Below are 15,877 nucleotides of genomic sequence, written 5' to 3' on the forward strand. Positions count from 1 at the left end.
TTAAGATTTTCTAATGTTAAACTATCCTTGCATTTCTGGAATAAATCTTGAATAAAATAACCTTACTTAGTTATTTAAAAAATACACTGTGAGATAATATCTGCCAATATATGGTTTAGAATTCTTTCATTCCTTTGCTGAGTGAGAATAGCTTATTATTTTTCTTTCTTACACTGTCCTCTTTAGGATTTGGTAAGAAATTTATATGGTTTTAATTCATCCTTTTCTTTGTTCTAAAATTGTTTGTTTAATAGTGGAATGATCTGTTCTTTCGCATTTTAGTAGAAATCATCTGTAAAATCATCAGGGCTTGGTATTTCCTTGGAAATATTTTAAAGAATTGATTTGATTTCTTTCATAGTTAACAGACGATATAGACTATTTTTTTGGTCTAGTCTCTCAGCCAGAAATGGTCAATTATAATTAATTGTGTTTGTTAGTAAGCCCCAGTTTTTTGCTCTTTATGTATATTTATATATCATGGTGCTAATGTCTATTTTTTATCTAATCTCAAACTCTTCACTAGTTCTTAAACTCACTATAGAGCCAGAATTGTCGACCCCACTGCATAAAGATTGGAGAGCACCATGTTTCTTTATTCCTTCTCTATAAGTGATGGGGCAGGGTCATTATTTATTAGAACGTGTATTGTTTTCCTATGGCTGTTGTAACAAATCATCACAAATTTAGTGGCTTAAAACACCTGAATTTATTATCTTACAATTCTCTATGTTGCTTCTTCCAGGTTTTAGAGACCACTCATGTTTCTTTACTTGGGTTGCCCTTCCTCCACCTTCAAAACCAGTAACGACAAATCAAAGCCTTCTCATATCACATCTCTCTGTGCCTTTCTTCAGTAATCATGTCTCCCTCTGACTCTGAACTCTTCTACTTCCCTTTTCTACTTTTAAGGACCCTTGTGATCACACTGGGTATACCAGGATAGCCCAGGATAACCCTCCTATTTTAAGGTTAGTTGATTGGTAGCCTGACTTCTACCTGCAACCTTAATTTCCCGTTGCCATGTAACCTAACATACTCCCGGGTTCCAGGGATTAGGACATGGACCTCTCTGAGGACCATGATTCCATCTGCCACAGAAAGTGAGGCAACTTCAATAGCAATACCAGGACATAAATAGCTGCCACTCACAGCCGGTATTATACTTTATTTCTCCCGAAATTTAAGGATACCATTATAGTTCATCCAACCTAAGATTTAAAAAACTTTGAATTAAACTATGACATAATTCTAAGAAGCCACTGGTTGCAACAGAAATCTCAATTTTAAGGATGTTAAAAAGTGAACACACATATATCTTAGAACTGATATTTTGTTGATTAAAACTTTTAATAGCATTTTCTTCCCTCTAGTATTTAAATACCTACCTAACAACCTACCAAACCAGCTACCTAACTAAAACAACAGTAAAATGTGTGACCCAGGGGGTAGTAATGCAACTTTTACCTCTAACCCTCTAACTAGCTTTTCAAATATATGCTTAATAAATAAGTGCAACTTATCAACTGAAGTATTTATTTAAATTATCCCATAACATTGATACAGCCCATCTCGCTTAAAATGTATACATCTTTCACATTAGCAAAGAAGCAAAATATCCTATTGTTTCAAAGTTAAAATGCTGGTAAATGAAAGTTATTTCCAAGTTTATATTTGTCATTTCTTTATATTTTTTTTAATTTACATGATTTTATGCTATGACTTTATTCAAAGATATTTTTCTCACCTGCAGTTTTCTAGTTGTCCTCTATTACATGAATGTATTATGTTTTAAAAGAGGGCCGACTCTCAAAATAGTAAGAATATTTGAGGCAGAGGCCAGCCCCACCATTTACTAACAGTGATGCTGGGCAAACAGGTAGCTTCAATGCAGGGAGTAAGAGGATGTGATAGAAACTAGGGCATATTGACTGCCAATTAAAAATTAGTTGTCTTTGCAAGTGTCACAGTTCCACAATATTCTGTGAGGTCAATAATATAACCTGTGCTCATATTCACATTAACATAAGTAATATACAGGAGAGCTCTGATTTAAATGTAGATGTCTGAATTGAAAATCCATGGTATATTCTATTTCAGAGTTTTCTTCATCCATAAAATAATAGTAATAATAATAATAAAACTAGGGAGTTCAGATTTTGAGGGAATTAAATGAGATAATGTCCACGAAAGTGTCACTTAAATTACAAGGCATGGCCTAAGTCTTACCATTGTTTTTAAAATAAAGCATTCTTCTCCATTTATAATTCAAGTTAATAATATAAATTCAAAGCTTTTAACTGCTGTTTTTTCCCTTACAGTATACTCAGGAGACTAGGGGAAATTGTCATGTTAAAGTTATCATTCAGGCCCATATTATTCAAACTAATACATCCACTTCTTTCCTTTCTCCTTCTACTCTTTCAGTATTTGTGTTACAGTATGAAAGCCCAAAGTGAAATGGGCTGACTTCACATCAGCAATAGATAAAAGAGGAAAGAAGGTATACACTGACTTAAGAAAACCATCCGACAAAATACAATCGATACTATTCCAATAGGAGATTTTAAAATGTTTGATGTCAGATTCATCCAAAGCCTGGTTTCCTTAGTGATTACAGCCATCAGGGTTGCATCCTTCATTGTTTAGAGCCAGTGGGGACATATATGAACAACATTCAACCATGAAAAATGTTCCTTTCCTCAGCTTCATGAGGTGAACATAAGTGACAGGTCACATGTCCCAACCAGGGCAGTGCCATGTGCTGACTGTTACGGCCTCAGATCCTGAAATGAGCCCCTTGATGGGTCTAATTATGACCCGTCCCTGGAGAAGTATCCCTTCCTACATGGCACTGCGGCTGCACAGTGGTAGAGGCGTGGATGAGGATGATGGAGTGGCAACCGCAGCACCTATTTCTCACAGATGTCTATGTAAATCTTATCAACGCATATGTCTCTAGGAACAGGCATGGTTAGTGTGAGAAAAGGTTTTTTGTTGAGGGGTGGAGATTGGGGTGAAGAGACTCTGAATTGTTATAGGTTTTCATTTTATCTGTTTTGAAAAAATTTTTCAGACTTCTACTCTGCTCAAGACTAAATAGGAAAAAGAGTCTTGTCTCACCTTTGGGCTGGGAAAAAGAATTGCCACAAGATACAGAGGGGAGAATTAGGATTTAGTGATGCCAGAGCTGTCCCTGAGAATCAAAGCACTCAGAAATACAGGGAGATCACAGGAAGAGCACTGGACTTTCCACATTCTGGCTATATTTAAAACCAATTTTTATCAAACTCTTCATGGATTCGACAAGTAGAGCTGGGGAATAATAACTCCACTCTGCTGCTTAACCATACATATGCTGACAGTCCAAAGACACCAACGTACTTCATTATTCAAATGTACTTTAAACCGGAATATGTTTTACAGACAATACCTATGGTGAATATGCATGCTTTTTCAATTAGCAGATTTAGCAAGATGTGAAACAGAGTCATAATCAAATCATAAATTGGTTTTCCACACATTAGTGCTTGTTTCCTCAGTCCATGTGTCCATGATATAAAGAGGGAGTTAGCATGCGTAATTATGGAAGAGACTGCCCAAGTTGCTGATTTCTCTCAGATGCTCAATGAGGCAAGAACTTGATCTGTCTATATTAAAGAAGCCTTTAGGGGCAACCTAATTGTTGAAGTGGAGGAAAAGGTAACTATTTTGAGACAAGCTTTATTGGTAATCAAAAGCTTCCATGGTTAGGTTGATTAAAACTATATATCAAGATGTAATTTCTGGAGATTTCAGGCAAGAAAAGGAGAAGAAAACTGCAGGCGGAGGTTATGAGAACTTAAGTTAATGGAATCAGTTAGAATTATTTTTTTAAAATAACCACAACCCTTTATTGTTTTTATCCCTTTTTTTCTTCCTCTTGCAAAGAATAAATGACACTTCAAAGATGGTTAAGTTAAAATACTTACCATCCTATAGAAATGAACCCTACATGGTATATCAAAACCATATTATGACTCTTAAATATATATTACCAATAATATCCTATTATATATAGCTACATGACTTAAAACTATATATATATGTTTATATATAGTTATATAGTTTATATATAGTTTATATCTATATACAGTTACATAGATATTTTTATATATATATATTTGGATAGGTAAATTTATACAGATGAATTTATATTAGCATATATGTGGACATTTTTTGGAAATTAAAAACTCTAGTTTCATAGATTCTATTCACTATATGGTTATCTTTTAGGGATTTTAGATATCCAGGACAAACTATAGAAAATTTGGTACTTTGTATACAGAAAATCCTCACGAGCTGGGCAAAACAGATGGACTTTCTTTGGCACAGTCTGCAAAGAGCTTCAAGTACGTATAACTCAAAAACAAATCTGTTAGCCTGGAAACGGTCAATCATATTGTCATTAATATATATTGTTTTGGTTTAGTACTAATAATAGAATTTTATTGAACCCATGTGTATATCTCTGAAAAAAATAACAAGAACACATGATATTCTTACAGCACTGTTTAAAATTTTCTCCTATAGTGTATACATGTCTTAAAGTTGTTTTATTAATAACTGAAGCAATGACAAATGATTAAACATATGGGTGGAAAATATATACGTCTGACATTCTAAAAATATTCTGTTAAAATTAGCAGTCTCAAATAATTCTCTACATTTAAACAAATTATGTGTTCAAGGTCCCCAGAAATCAAAAGTGTAAAAATTTTTATATCCACTTACCAACAGTATCACATGGTTCATCTTTGTGTACACAGAAATCTTTCCTAGAAAGAAAAATAGAAAATTGAAGTAAAGATAAACTTCCCACAAACATTAGAGGTTATGTGACTCATTTTCAATAGTTATATGAATAACTGAACCACACCTTTTATCTCTAAGAATTTAATTCAAACTAAGAATAAGATTTATCTTTAATTCTAAGAAAATGTGAGATTAAATTTTTATGATACATTTTTACCTGATATAATCCTGAAACATGTTGTCCTATTTCAGAAGACAATATTTCAAAAATAAAATTCCACCTTGTTTTGAATTTTACAGGATTTCATTTTTTTATTACAAAATATATATGTATATATATCTGGTGTTGGAACATGGCTTTCCATTTTAAAAATATTATAGGATCTCTACTTCACACAACACAAAAATAATTACCAGATTTAAGATTTAAATGTAAAAAATACAATTTAAAACAGAATCACATTTTATCCCAATTAAAACTTTCAAGGTTGTTTAGTTTTCCCTGTAGGAATCTTGACACGGGGAAGGTTTGGCAGGGATGTGCCAAGGGAAGGCACCTGATATGTTTGGGGTGTGGGGAAGAAGGCATCTGCCAGAATCACATTTTATATCATAAGATCGACAAATCTTTAAGACTGATAATAATCATTTTAATAAGGACATGAGGAAACTAGTATTTTTACATAGGTGAGATCTAACCAAGAATAATACTCTATAATTTGCTCTTTATTTGACTACTATACCTTGGAGAGCATTCCCTAACCAGTTATGAGCTTTGGAGGGAAAATGCAAAATTTTCTTTTTTTTTTTTTTTTTTTTTGTTGAGGAATAATGGCACTGAGCTACCATCTGTTTCCAATCCTCCTCTTTCTGCTTGAGGAAGATTATCCCTGAGCTAACATCTGTGCTAATCATCCTCTATTTTATATGTGGGACACCACCACAGCATGGCTCAATGAGTAGTGTGTGGGTCCACACCCAGGATCCAAATCCATGAACCCCAGGCCAAAGAGCAGAAGCAGAGCGTGCGAACTTAACTACTATGCCACCAGACTGGCCCCCAAAATTTTTATACATCTTTTACTAGCTATGTGACCTTAGGCTCCCTCAGATAACTCAGGATAATCTCTTAATCTCAAAATTCTTAACATAAGCACATCTGCAAAGTCCTTGTTGACATATAAGATAACACAGTCATATGTTCTGTGGATTAGAACATGGACATTATTCTGCCTATCACATTCACTTAAAATGTCTAAAGTTAAAAACTATCTTCAGTCTCTTCCTGAAAAGGTAAGAACATCAAAGCTTTTAATCCAATCTCTTCCTTCAATTTTATGTGTAATTTTTACCTGACATTATAATTCTACTGCAATTTTTAAAATCTCAAGTTAGACAGTTTTCTCTAAACCATCAGTGCCTATTTGGATTTGCCTATCTATTTAGCAATTTCTTTTTTTTTTCTTTTTGAGGAAGATTAGCCCTGAGCTAACTACTGCCAGTCCTCCTCTTTTTTTGCTGAGGAAGCCTCGCCCTGAGCTAACATCCATGCCCATCTTCCTCTATTTTATATGTGGGACACCTACCACAGCATGGCATGCCAAGCAGCGCCATGTCTGCACCTGGGATCCAAACTGGTGAACCCCAGGCCGCCAAGAAGCGGAACGTGCACACATAACCACTGAACCACCAGGCCGGCCCCATATTTAGCAATTTCTTTTTCCTAGTAATGTTTTATATCTTTACTTTCTAGAGAGCTCATTATTCTTTCTTTCAGTATATTCTTCAGTATCTCCTTAGTTTGCATTTATTTATAATGGAACAGTAGCTGAGTGTAGAATTTTAGGTTGGTTTTATTTGCCCTCAGCACAGTGAAGATATTATTTCATTTTACTCTAGTGTTCAAAAACATAAATTAGAAGTCTACAATTACCTTGCTTTTCTTTCATGCATTTGGTTTCCGGTAAATTTTTTTAATTGAAATCTAATGGACATACAACAGTTTCTGGTCAGTTTTAAGATTTCTTTTTGTCTTTGCAGTTCTGTGGTCCAAGAAAAATGTGTCTAGGCACTGATTTTGTTCTTATTTCTCTTCTTTGGTACTCGTATGTTTTTCAACTTGAAGATCCATGAACACATAAAAATTCTTCCCATTTATCTCTCACATTCTCTCTAGTCTCTTCTCCTAGAACTTCTTTAGGTGTGTGTTAGTTCTTCTCATTCTGATGTCTGTAACTGTCATGCATACTTCTCTATGTCCGTCTCTTAACCAGTCTATGCAGCCTTCTGGGAGAATGCCTCAGATCTATCATCCAATCCAATAGTGCTCTCTTCAGCTGCATCTAATCTGCTCTTCAACTCAGAAACTGAGATTTTAAGCATAAGTACCATATTTCTTTTATAGATGTTTTATTTTCCTCATTTGTCAAATCAACTGTTCTTTTTTCCACAACATCTTATTCTCGTATTTTAAATTTTTTGTTTTAAGTCATGCGAACCTACTTTTTATAATGTCTGTCAGTTTTTTAAATTATTCTTTATTGTGACTCTTGACTCTTACAATGAAAGATGTTGTCATCTTGTGTTTTGGAATATTCTATTGTGAACTCATTCAGCTGTACTTTATTTGTGGTTGCCTTGTGTGGTCTAAGTTGAAAGAGGGCCCCTTTAAAGCAGTCTTGCACATGCTTTCACTAGTGTTTCAATGTCAGAATCACATTTGTGGTAATGAATATCCAGAGGAACTGATTTTTCCTAACCTGGGGTCATGGCTGAGACAGAATGCTTCCTGCTGCCAACTTGTGCTTGTTTGCAGAGCTTTTACCAGAAAATACTTTTATTAAGGGTGTAGGCATCTAAGGGTTCTGGCTGCATGTAATCATTTCAGTTCCATGTTCCCACTTTGCACAACCTCAAAGTCTTTTCTGTAAGTGGGAGTTAAAACCCAAAACCCAAATTCTTAAGTCCAACAGACTCTCCCCAGGACAGCTATCACATTACCTCAGAAGATTACTACACTTTTTGATGGAGCCTTTATTGTTTTTGGCTTATCTGTGCATGTACAAGGATGTTTATTATATTTTATCTATAATTTATAGATGTCAATAATGGGAAAATTTTCTGATTATCTAGTCAGCCAGATTGTCACATGACTTAAAGAAGTGAACACAGTCTGTGACCTACCATATAGTAATTAAGCATAGCGAAGCATATATTTTTTATTGTTAACATTAGATCTTAATATATACAGAAAGAAGCCACATAGGCCTTATTCTATTATTACATTTTACATCATGCAGCTACTTTTACCAACTCTTTAAAAAGACTGCATAACTGCCTCAATAAGATGTTCACATTGACTTCAATTGATATTTAATATTTTTTCAAAGATATCTTTCTACAACGAGGAATCATCTTAGTTACAAATTATCGTAAAAATTAGTGATTGCTACAACATTGTCATTTTTATTCCATAAAGTTGGAGACAGAAAAGAAATAATGTGGATAGGCATGGGTATGAATGAACTAGGGAACAAAGTATTTTAATATCAACAATTAATTATTATAATTTTTTACTATTCCTCCTGGTAAATTTCCTACAGAGATTATTTCTATGAAACAGATAGAGAATCAACTCTTGATTACTAGAGCAATGGGGAGAAGGATAGATTCCGGATAAATAAAATAAAATATAACCTTCAATAATATATTTTCAACATAAGGCTCAAATGGACATAATATAAATTTAATTCATTTCAATCACATCCAATATTTAGAAATAAATTTACCATTCTGCAGTTATAAACAACAAAAATAATAGAAGTATGATAGTTTATCACATGAATTGCTTCATAAAAAAATCACTTGAAGATTTATTACTCCTGTGGGTCTCAGCTGAGAACACTTCCACAATATGTCACAGGAACTTAAGGAAGACAGAGACTCAGACCCTTGTGCACATTATTTCTTTTCCCTTCCTTTCCTCACTTAATTAACTCCACCCTTACATATTTGGCTTTGGTTTATTTTAGGGGCCATGCTTTCTCTCGCCTGTGCCTTTATAATGCATGTCAGACATATCTTTGCTCTAGAAAAGACCTATTGCAGAGACCTCTCGTCTGACTGGTAAGGGAGTGGGTCATTCCCAAAACACAATAAACACAACGTAGTGTTATGATGTGCTAGCTACTGATTGCTGTGTATTTCCAAACAATAGGAACAGTATAGCATGTTCTCACTAACTTGTAAAAATTTTAATGTTTTTCTCAAATATCTATTACACTTTATTCTGGTAAATCTATAAACTACTTAAGCCATCCTGGATAACTGAAAGTTGGCTGTTATCACTTAATACATTAATCTTCACTCTACACAAAAAATTTTCTTTTATATAGAGAAGATATAATCCTATAATATTGCTTGCATATGCGTAAAAAGTCTACTGTTCCAACTGAATACATGTTGCAAAGTACCTTCATTTTTGCTAATTACTTAAAAGTAAATAGCAGAGAAAAACATTTTAATGAACTGAATAATTACACTGTCCATCAGCACTGAGGGTTTTAATATTTATTTCTTTTGATGTAAAATATGATCTCTCTGAAAATACATGCCAAAATTAGAAAGAACTCTAGATAAAGGAGAGAAGATATACTTTTCTCTCATAAAAGGTAACCACTCAAGCTACCCTACCCATAAACCTTTTTTCAGTTAAACTAGTGGTTTAACTTTATCCTTCAATATTCAAGATACAAAACTGAAAATGTTATAAATCTGAGCAAAACAAGACTGATCTTAATTGGACCACTTATTCTCAGGATTATAATAAAAGGTTTTTCAAGCACTGAGTGGTCATTTGACAGCCACCGAGATGAACACTAACCATCCCCACCCCCCCCAGCATCTTTCCACTGGGAAACCACCTTCAAATACATCATATTTTCTGGTCACTAGTTTCTAACCAAGAATTTGCTCCCCCACACTCAATCCCACTTTCTCAGAGGATCTAAAGAGTATAATATAATAAGAGAATGTGATGGCCCTGGGTCACCCAAGCATAGTGGTTGAGATTTCTAGAGTTATCTTCTTCACCGTCTTTCTTGCCTGGTTCTTCGATTCTTCCTTTGATTTTAGTACGATACAGAATCTTCTCCATCTATCAAAAAAATCCAAAAAGACACCTCTTCTGGTGTTCACCTTGGGCAAAGTTCATCTCTGTGGCTCAAAACCAACATCAAATGATATAGGAAAATATATCCCCCTGGTGGTGTGATATCTGAACATAATTACAGAAGAAGAGGAAGGGAAAAGGTTAGCTGACATTTTTGTTACAAGTAAATAACCAGATATATTTAGCCTTTCTCTGTTATTAGATGATGTAAAAATCAAATTTATCACAGGGACACTATGCCTGGTTGTATAGGTTGTGCACTGCATAATTGCAGGGGCACATTTAGATAGACAACAATGTAAATGGCTCCCTCTACTGCTGTGTATGCACAACCTATACAACTGGATGTGGCAGGCTTCATTAAGTGCTTCTTATACCCCAAGCACTGAATAAGGAGAAGAATACAAAGATAGATAAAAAAGCTTCTACTCTGAAGCAAAAGAAGAAGATGATACACAATCACCTCTGTAATGAGATAAGGGCCCCAGGATCAGTGAGGTAGAAGTCTTGGGAATTGCATTAAATAACGGATATTTATATTTTGCAAGAGCCTTTGCCAGCAAACAAATGGAGAGAGAAACACCCAAAACAGATGATATTGAACAATATGGTAATGCAGAAAATTAAAGAACCATATAAAATCAAACCTTCACCTTAGGGCCAAGAATCACGGAGTGTAAAGTATATTCAGATGTAGGGCTAAAGGGATTTTATGTGCTTTTTCTAAACATACAACACATCATATCATAATGCGTGAGGCTGCAACATGACTATTTGATTTACATAATGTGAAACGAGGGACTTCATCTGTAACTAGACAACACGATAAAACTATGACAAATGCACTGCTTATTGTCAAGGGCACTTACAGTCCTTCATACAGCCAATTTTTGTTCACTTAGCAAACAAACGAATAAAACACGTTACTTCAAAAAACGCAATGTCTTTTATCCAAAAGCACTGGAAGCACCTCTCAGTACAAGTGAAGAATAAATTGTTAGCAGCATTTAAAAACCTCAGATCAGACTGTAATTCTTAATCTTCAGTTCTTCAACTGTCAAGTTCTTTCCAGAGGACCAAAATAATGCATTCTTAATTTCATAATTTTCAAAGATTGTGGGGGGGATGGGAGATAAATGTTTGTTTGCTGACTAGTCCCCTGATCATGTGAATTCAAATTCTCTCATTTCTGGCTCATATTGGCTCGGTGCGCCTGAAGTCCACATCACAGAGTTTCATTCTGTGAGCTTATGGAAATGATACTGTTAGACTTTGGCAACTGGGAAAGCCAATAAATTCTGCTTCAGTTCTGATTTATATTGAAAAAAATGAAATGTAGCCTTTAATTTCCAGGAATGAAGATGCATCTGAGAATAAGTCTTATTGTAGATTTTATAGTGCCCTGGGATATACCTATAAATGATTCATTCAAAAATTATTCTATGGTTTGTATTAAATTAATATATTTCTGCTATTTCTATATTTTATTAAAGTTTCTATCTTACTTGCCAATGGCATTAGTTTGAAACTAACTTTCAGAAATAGTGTACATAAACCAAAGCATTTCAGTAAATATGAAAGGCAAAACGATCAATAATAAAATTAAATTCTAAATTAAAGAATATTTCAAGGGACATAAATTTACGCCTTCTCCATGATTTCAAAGAGAAATGTGAAAATTACACTAAGAAATCATAGAGTTGACAGTTGGGAGAACATGTTTCATCTTTTTGTTACCATGAGCCCATGGCACTATGTCAGCTTTAAACTATTTACTTCATTGTATCACACAGAACAATTTAACAAATGTATTACTGCTGTTAGGTTCAGATTTATAAAAATATTCTTTATTTTAGTTGAAACCAAAATTAATAGCTGAGCTATAATTTCTTCCTACTCATGTGCTCAGATAACATATAACATTTAATAATTATCTAAGTTGAGCATTCACTAGAAACCGGGCTGGTTATGTGTTTAACTTGTCAAATACGGATAAGAACATGGAATCCACAGAGATTAAAATGTGTGTTTTATTTTTCACAATTTCCTTACAAAGCTAAAGATCTGATCACCTTTGTGTTTACACTAACTAAAAAAGGGATTCTTCTTCCTTAATTACTCAAATCATTCATTTATACTTTCCTGATTAACAGTACTAGGTCATTTAGAAATAAAACCTTCCCTTTAGGGGGCTGATTTTCACTGTCAGGGCACTGGAAGCAGTGAGATGGGGAAACAGTGATCCTCCACATAAACCTTAGCCCCACAGGTGAGTACAGGCAGAACACTATGTCGGCATCTGTCAAGATTTTATTCGTGAGTACCCTTTAACAGAGAAAGTACTTTTTAATCACCCTAAATAAATACTAGCACATGTTTAGAATCATATAAAGATATAGGTATTTATACAGCATTCTCCTCTAAACGTGAAAAATTAGAAAGTTACACAAATATAATTACATAAATTAAGATACTTATATGCAATAAAATACTATGTCTGCTCCTCCCTCCAAATGACGTAGACCAATATGAGTGTATCAGTTTTCTATTGCTGCTGTAACAAATTACCACAATCTTAGTGGCTTAAAACAAAAGAAAAGTATTATCTTATAGTTCTCGAGGTCTGAAGCCAAATATAGTCTTACTGGGCTAAAACCAAGGTGTCATCAGGGCTGCAAGCCTTCAAGAGGCTCTAAGGCAGAACCTGATTTTTTGCCTTCTCCGGCTTCTGGAAGCTGCCTTATTCTTTGGCTTTTGGTCCCCTCCTCCAGCTTCAAAGTCAGCAGCATAGCTTCTTTCAGTCTCTCTCTGACTCTGACCTTCTGCTCTCTTTTCCATCTTTTAGGATTCTTGTGATTACAATGGACCCATCCAGATAATCCAAGATAAGCTCCCCACCTCAACATCCTTAATTTAATCACATCTGCAAAGTCTCTTTTGGAAACACATTCACAGGTTCTGGGGATTAGCACGTGGACATTTTGGCACTGGAAATAGGCAATGAAATTAATGTCACAATATTCCTGGAGCGAGACAAAACTTGCATGTAGAGTATGATCCCAATATTATACATTTTTAGTTATACAAATACATAGGAAATAAAACTGGAGAATTACACTTAAAAATGTTAACTGCAATTATTCCTGGGTAATGGGATTATAGGCTAATGTTTTATTTTTATTCTTGTATTTATGAAATTTCTATAATAAATGTATTGCATTTTAATAAGAAGGGAAAAATAGAATTAGTAATCAAATTGTGATTATCATCCTCTTTAGTCTAAGGAAGCAATATTTCTAAAACCTATTACTATAAGGAGAAGGAAGGCAGATTTCATCAATCAAGAAATAAATATATAAAAACCATTTATGGTTAAATGTATTCTGGAAATCTAATCTCTCTATATCAGAGTGGTGGTCACTACAAGTTAGAAGCTCAAATTAAGTACATACAATAACTTATGCAACCATAAATGATAATATAAACAATATATGGCACTACAATTTCTTTTTCAAATACAATATGTAGTACAATAATAAAATAAAATATATTTAAGAATATTGTCAAGCAAAATTATTACAAAATATGTCATAATATTCATGTTAAAAATAAATAAATAAGATCTATGTGTTCCTTGGAAATCCTAATCACTTTCGTTAATATTAACAGCATTAATAGCAATAAAACTATTTTTACAAAAGCAATTAATAAAAAAAGATTTGTTAGAGTCAAGTAAATGTTAAGATTTGTTAATCTTATTCAAATAAAACAATGCTTAAAGTCATAAACAAGATAAATTTTAGTATAAGCTGATTTCCTAGAGGACCCCCAAAATAAAATGATTTAAAATAGCCTGTACATTTAATCACATGAGCTTTCCAAATCTACCCCGTCATTCTGAAATGTCTTTAAGAGGACCAACCTCTACCATAGAAAAGACGCAAGTTTTCAAAATATATTTTAACAATCTTAACAACACAATTTAAATAAAAATAATGTGAAAATTTAGCAGAGAACTGAGAAAAACATGAGATAAAAAAATTAAATCTTAGTTATTTGTTAAATAACTTGAAATGGACTTAGACCTTTATTTTGCTTATAATCCTTTAGAAAAGAGTTACGTCTTTATATTTTTTTAAACACTTGTATTTGTTCCTTCTAGAAATATTTAGTCCAGGATTAATCTTATACATAGATATGAAAATGATAACGCCAAATCTTTGTCAGTCTAAAGTTAGATATAGTTTAAGAAACAGAATAATTTCCAGTGCTCTGCACATAAAGCACGCTCAATAAGTTCACAGAAAAAAAGACTGTCATGCAGTACAGAGAATGTGCTGAAAGCTATGCAGGAGAAAATGCTATTCGTACTCTTTACACATAAAATTATTTCTTGTGGCTCTTTTCTCACACTGTATATAAACTGTTTCCATAAAATCTGATAATATGCAGGATTCCTACAAATAATCAATTAAAGTCTCAGCCAATTACTTTCTTTAAAAAAAAAAAAAAAATCCCTGGATGGCACCATTCACTGGAATTGGCTGTGAATTCCAGTAGTCAGTCTTATAAATTTGACGTGTTGTTCTCTACTCCATAAATGGACATAAAACTAAAGGAACAGAAATACAAACTAAAGTCAGAAAGTCTTCATGTGTAGTTCAGATTCCAGAAAACTATTTGCTTATACTTCCTTCCTTTGTACGATTTGATTTACATAATGTGAAACAAGGGACTTCATCTGTAACTAGACAACACGATGAAACTATGACAAATGCACTGCTTGTTGTCAAGGGCACTTATAGTCCTTCACACAGCCAATATCTGTTCACTTAGCAAACAAATGACTAAAAATGAATAAAAAGGATCAATGAGGTTAAACAGTTTGCCAAGCTCACACAGCTCATAACTGAGCTAGCTGGGATTAAAATATACGCTTGTTTGTCCCCAATGTCCAATACCCTGTCTATTGTATCAGACGTCTCTGATCCGTATACGCTTTGACAATTTCCATTTGCACTTCAACCTTCTTTTGGATTGAAAATACTTCTAAAACCATTTTATGCATTTACTTTTGCTGTTCCTTTTTTTAGGTCTTATTTATTGCCACCCACTTAATTTTCTCAGCACTTTTCTAATCATCGACCTACTTAATGCTAAGAAAATGAAACCAGATAATAGCTACATTAGCCTGAAATAAAAGGAAATAATCTGCTGGCCTATATTTCTTTTCTGAACATTCAGATATTTAACTATTTGAAAAAGTTAAATGTTTATTCCTTTCCTTTTTGATTATGTAGCAAACATCAGACCTTATAGACCAACAGAATTTGGGAGGCAAGTTAGTCCAATACGAATTATTTAGCAAAAATCCCAATAGCTTTGTATACAAGGTAGACTTACATTCTTTTGAACAAAAAAACTGCAAGTTTCAGTATTTTATTGAACTCTTCAATGAACTTATAGTGAAACTCACAGGACAAAGCCGGCTGACTCTACATAAATGGAAAGCATAAATTATTAAATAAATTTTCACTGGATATAGATTTTATTCACTGGATAAAAGAAGAAAAAGTGACTAATATTTGTTTCACAAGTCCTACATGTCAGGAATTTTACATATCATTTTCTCATTTACATTTAAACCTTAACCTGCTCATAAAAGTACTACTAGTAATATTTAATATATTAAATTTTAACCACATAAAATGTTCTCAATCACTAGAGAATATCTTCAGCAATAACAAATGGTTCTTAAATATGTCTAAGATAATGAGATAGAAAAATAATTTTATAAATAAAGTGAATTTTAACCACGAGCTGATAAAACTATCAATATAAAAACATTTATAATATAATGATACAACAAAAGATATTTCTGGTAGTATGAATTCCATATGAATAAAAGTTTGC

At 33.4% G+C, this 15,877-nt stretch overlaps 1 protein-coding gene across 2 annotated transcripts in view; it reads right to left on the reverse strand.

Annotated features, from left to right (window-relative positions):
• ADAMTS19 (ADAM metallopeptidase with thrombospondin type 1 motif 19) overlaps window positions 1-15,877 on the reverse strand; it is a 236,401-nt gene that overhangs the window by 159,570 nt on the left and 60,954 nt on the right. For both annotated transcript variants that reach the window (XM_070569341.1, XM_070569340.1), the window contains one exon: window positions 4,774-4,817. In XM_070569341.1, coding sequence (XP_070425442.1) covers window positions 4,774-4,817 — 44 coding nt within the window. The remainder of the gene's footprint in view (window positions 1-4,773; window positions 4,818-15,877) is intronic.

This window comes from Equus przewalskii, chromosome 13 (assembly GCF_037783145.1).
Source record: "Equus przewalskii isolate Varuska chromosome 13, EquPr2, whole genome shotgun sequence".
NCBI lineage: Eukaryota > Metazoa > Chordata > Mammalia > Perissodactyla > Equidae > Equus > Equus przewalskii.